We start from the raw sequence: 5,033 nt of genomic DNA on the forward strand, positions 1-5,033 counted from the left end.
CCACAGCCTAGAAGGGATAGAAATGATCAGTATGGTGGGAATAATAATTCCTCCCAGAATCCCAGCAACACTCCTAGGTATCAGATTCCCTGGACTCAGTCTCCTTCCCAGAATCAGAATAGTACCCGCTAGGATTGCCAGCAGAAGGGACTGCTCACATGTTATACTGCTCAGTTGTCGTATCATTGGCAAGATTTACCCTTAATGTCTTTAGTTGTGCAAGGTGTCCCACATGATTTTTTGGTAGATACCGGAGCAACTAAATCTAGCATTTCTGCTAGAGAATACAATGGGCCAGTGACTAATACATGTGAAAAATCTGTTGGCATTACAGGAGTCCCAATTTCGTGTCCCAGGACGCCTCCTTTGGAGGTGTATCCAAATGACAGCCCTTCAAACAGATTTGTTTATGCTTTTCGCATAATACCCAATAGTCCTGTTAATTTGCTTGGAAGGGATTTAATGGCTAAGATGCAAATGTCTGTTAATATTGATTGCAAGGGAGGATTGCATGTTGACACTCCCTGGGATTCAGTTCCGTTGCTGTATGCAGCTGATCCTGAACCTGCCCTTACTAAACAGTTGTACCTTGATAAACTCAGTTTACAGACTCTTGAGAATGTGTTTGAGTATGCCTCACACCCTGACAAAGTTGTGACACAAGCTTTTTACAGACCTTGGATTACTGACCATGTTGAGAAAGAGATGTGGAAAGCACCAGTTAATGCAGTTGTACTTACACCAGATACAGTTTATGTGCAAACACCAGAACATTTGTGGACATGGAAATATGGCAGGAATATTGTAAAAGATCCTAAGGTTATACCTGTACAATTAGAGCCAGATGCATTCACACATGCTTCACATGTCACTAATGACGTGCCAGAGGCACTTGATGAGTTAAAACAGAGTTTATGGGCCACTGGATTTAATGATCCAGGTTTCATTTCATGCACACCATATAAAGCCACTCTCAAACCAGGTGCTAAACCTGTATACATTAAGCAGTACCCTTTGTCTAAGGAAAAGGAACAGGGAATAGCTCCTGTAATCAAGGACCTATTGAATAAGGATGTTATTAGACGCACACTGTCACCATACAATACACCTATCAATCCTGTTCCTAAACCTGGAGGTACAGAATACAGATTTACACAAGACTTGCGAGCAGTAAATGCTCTGGTGCAGCCACTTGCACCGATAGTGCCAGAGGTTAATGCTATTTTAACAGCCATCCCAAGTACTGCAACTTGCTTTACAGTCATTGATCTCTGCAGTGCATTCTTTAGCATCCCTGTGCATCCCGACACTCAACCGTTGTTTGGTTTTACGTATTTAGGGAATCAATATACGTTTAATCGTTTACCAATGGGCTTTATTGATTCCCCTGCCGCATACTCAGCTGTAGTTCGTAAGACCCTAGAATCCTGGACACCTCCTGAAGGTTCCACTTTGATACAGTATGTGGATGATTTGTTGTTGTGCAGTGTTGATGAACAGACTTGTAAAACTGACTCTCTCCATTTGCTTCAGCACTTAGGTGATGCAGGGCACAAAGTGACTTTGAGAAAAATGCAATTTTGTCTTCCACAAGTAACATACCTGGGTTTTCTTCTTTCAGCAGGCAAGAGACTGTTATCCCCTGAAAGAGTTAAGGCTCTCATGGTTATTCCTCGACCACAAACAAAGACTGCTATGTTATCTTTTCTGGGTATGGTTACTTACTGCAGACAATGGATACCAGACTGTTCATATTATGATCATATTTTGCGTTCAGTTACAGGTCAGCATGAACCAGAACAAATCCACTGGACACAGGCTCTTGATAAGGCCTACAACACCCTCAAGCAGGCTCTCTGTTCCGCTCCAGCCCTAGGTTTACCCAACTATAACCTACCATTTCACCTGTATTGCACAGAAGGGGGAGGTACAGCAGCAGGGGTCCTTGCTCAGGAACACGGTCATGGGTACAGAGCGGTAGCTTTTTATTCAAAATTATTGCCAATGGTGGTACAGGGTATGCCAGCATGCTTAAGAGCTACAGCAGCATGCGCTATGATGGTGGAAGCGGCACAAACATTGGTACTGTCACATTCTCTGATATTGCATACATCACATCAAGTCTTGCAAGTGTTAAATAATCTCACTACACAGCACATGACTGCACAGAGAAGGTCAGGCTATGAAACAATTCTCACATCCACTGCAAACCTCACTATCAAATACATTGCACCCACAGGAGGCCCAGCACCTTTATTACATGCATTGATTTCTAAATGTCCTTTAGAACACCCTGAGGCCCACAATTGCATAGACACTGTACACACAGAGACGTCACCACGTCTTGACTTGCAAACAACTCCACTAGAGGAGGGAGAAGTTGTTTTTGTTGATGGGTCATGTTCTAAACCTGCTGATGGTGTTTATCTTACAGGCTTTGCTGTGGTACAGTTACCCGACACAGTGGTTACTGCTGGTTCTCTGCCTTTTGTGTCAGCCCAAGCAGCTGAATTGGTAGCCCTAGCTCAGGCATGTAGAGCGTTTGCGATGAAAGATGTGACCATTTACACTGACTCAAGGTATGCGTTTGGAGTTGTGCATGATTTTGGAGTGATTTGGCAGAACAGAGGTTTTGTTGCAGCTGATGGTAAGAGTATCTCACATTCTACACTGGTACAGGAACTCTTAGATGCAATTAAATTACCACATAAGCTAGCAATTGTTAAATGTAAAGGCCACAGTACTGACTCCACTGACGTTAGACTTGGCAATGATTTTGCAGACACCATTGCTAAGGAGGCTGCGTTTCGGGGTCCACCGCACCCTGACTATCTCAGCACTACTACACAGGAACAGTTACACATGGTAATGATTCCTGCCTTAGCATCTGATGTGGATGTGGCGCACCTACAGTTTGGCGCAACTGAAACTGATTTACAGACTTGGATCTCTGCTGGTCTGACCAAAGGCCAAGATGGCCTGTGGTCAGACGAGGAGGGGAGAGTAGGGATACCACAAATTGCCGCACCATTGTTTATTAGTCATTTTCATGGTTTTGGCCACATAAGTAAACAACAGACCAAGAATCTGATGACATCCAAGTATGTCATTAAAGATCTGTTGCGCATGATTGATAGACAACTGGACAGATGTCTAACTTGTGCCAGAAATAATCCTGGAGGCCTTGTACATGGTAAACTTGAGCATTTACCACCCCCTGATGGTCCTATGCAGGTATTGCAAATTGATTTCACACACATGCCCACTGCGCGAGGTGGATACAAGTATCTTTTAGTCATTGTTGATCAATTCAGTAAGTGGGTTGAGGCCTTTCCAACCACTCAAGAGAATGCACGTACTGTAGCAAAGATATTGTGCAAGGAAATTATTCCTCGTTTTGGTTGTCCATTACAGATAAACAGTGACAGAGGTACTCCTTTCACTTCACAGATTACACAAATGATTTGTACTATGTTGTCCATTGACTGGAAGTTTCATATTCCTTATCACCCACAGTCATCAGGACAGGTAGAGCGCATGAATAGAACCATTAAAGATAAGTTCAGGAAGGGAACTGGTGGTACATTTACTAATTGGCTTGAACATTTACCTGCAGTATTGGCAGAAATCAGAATGACCCCTAGCACCACTACGGGTTATTCACCTTTTGAAATTCTGATGGGCAGACCTTTTCCAACCCCATGGTGTAAACTAAAAGGTTCTCCTGTGGTAAGGGGAGATATCAATGTTGTAAGGGAAGAATATGTAACTAATCTGATTGAAACATTGAATGGCATCTATGGTGATGTTTCTTCTACTCTTCCTCAGCCTACAGGTATCCCGACACACCCGTTCAAGCCTGGAGATACTGTCTTGGTGAAGCAGCTCCACAAGAATAAGTCGCTGGATCCTCCTTTTGGCCTTCCAACTACAGTGATCGCTGTGACGAGAACCGCTGTCCTTACAGAGGAAGCTCCAGTATGGATCCACGCGAACCGGATCAAGAGGGCCCCAGACGACGTCAACCCTGGCCGCTCCATGATTCCATCGAGTATCGAATAGTGTGGTACCTCCTGCCAGCAGTGTTCTTCGCATCTGTGATTGTCATCCTGATCCTAATCTTCAATCCTGGTGCGCCCCTGCACAAACTCAGGCCATTCCCTAGTCCTGGTGCGCCCCGGCACAATGATAATAAAAGTGTAATTGACAATGTCACTAATCCCTTATCCATCCCTCTCACCCGTGATGTCAGAGAGTTGCATATGTCGGCATGGGAAACTGACAATGCTTTTGTTAAAGCTGCCACGAACTTATACAAAGTGACTAATCAGACTGATTCTTGTTGGGTTTGTGGCTATGTCCCTCATGGGGGGAAGTGGGGTTATCCATTTGTGGGTTTTCCTATTACCGCACACAATTTGACACAAATGATAAATGATGATACTATGTGGAATTTTACACCAATAGTTAACACTGATAAAGGTTTTGAAAAGGATAGGGTACACTTAGTCAATTGTGTAAACCATGGTGTTATTATGTCCCATAATCTTAATGGTACTAGTTTTCACCCCAGTACACTTAGTCAAATGCCTATTACAGTTGCCTTAATCTACAATGCAGCCACACCAGTTAATGCTACACTGTCAAATATATGGGATGGATCTTATCTTTCTTTTGAGTATATTCGTAATTTTACTGCTAAGTACACTGAACCACACAACACAATTCGTAATTGGTTCTGGCGTAACAACAGAAATATAGGTAAACAGAAAGGTGCTTCTCCAGAAGCTAAGAGGAAAAGATTTCCCTCATGTCCTTCAGTTATTAAGTTACCTTATGGTTATTATTGGCTTTGTGAAAGATGGGCAGTTAAAATTATACCATGTAGCCATCTCTCACCTTGTTATTTGGGTTACATATTCCCAGCATTAAGTATTCATGACACACTCCCTAATGCTAAACTGCGAAAACGTAGAGCTTCTGATTTTACAGTTAAGACTAGTACTGCCGAGATAGCTACTGCATCTTGGTTT

At 43.1% G+C, this 5,033-nt stretch overlaps 1 protein-coding gene across 1 annotated transcript; it reads left to right on the forward strand.

The window, feature by feature from the left end:
- The first annotated feature begins 204 nt into the window (after window positions 1-204).
- LOC128652567 (uncharacterized) lies at window positions 205-4,062 on the forward strand. Its single transcript, XM_053705498.1, has 2 exons — window positions 205-1,711; window positions 1,778-4,062. The coding sequence occupies exons 1-2, from the start codon at window positions 205-207 to the stop codon at window positions 4,060-4,062; spliced, it is 3,792 nt and encodes a 1,263-aa protein (XP_053561473.1).
- Window positions 4,063-5,033: the final 971 nt, after the last annotated feature.

The sequence above is a fragment of the Bombina bombina genome, chromosome 3 (genome assembly GCF_027579735.1).
Source record: "Bombina bombina isolate aBomBom1 chromosome 3, aBomBom1.pri, whole genome shotgun sequence".
NCBI classification, from domain to species: Eukaryota; Metazoa; Chordata; class Amphibia; order Anura; family Bombinatoridae; genus Bombina; species Bombina bombina.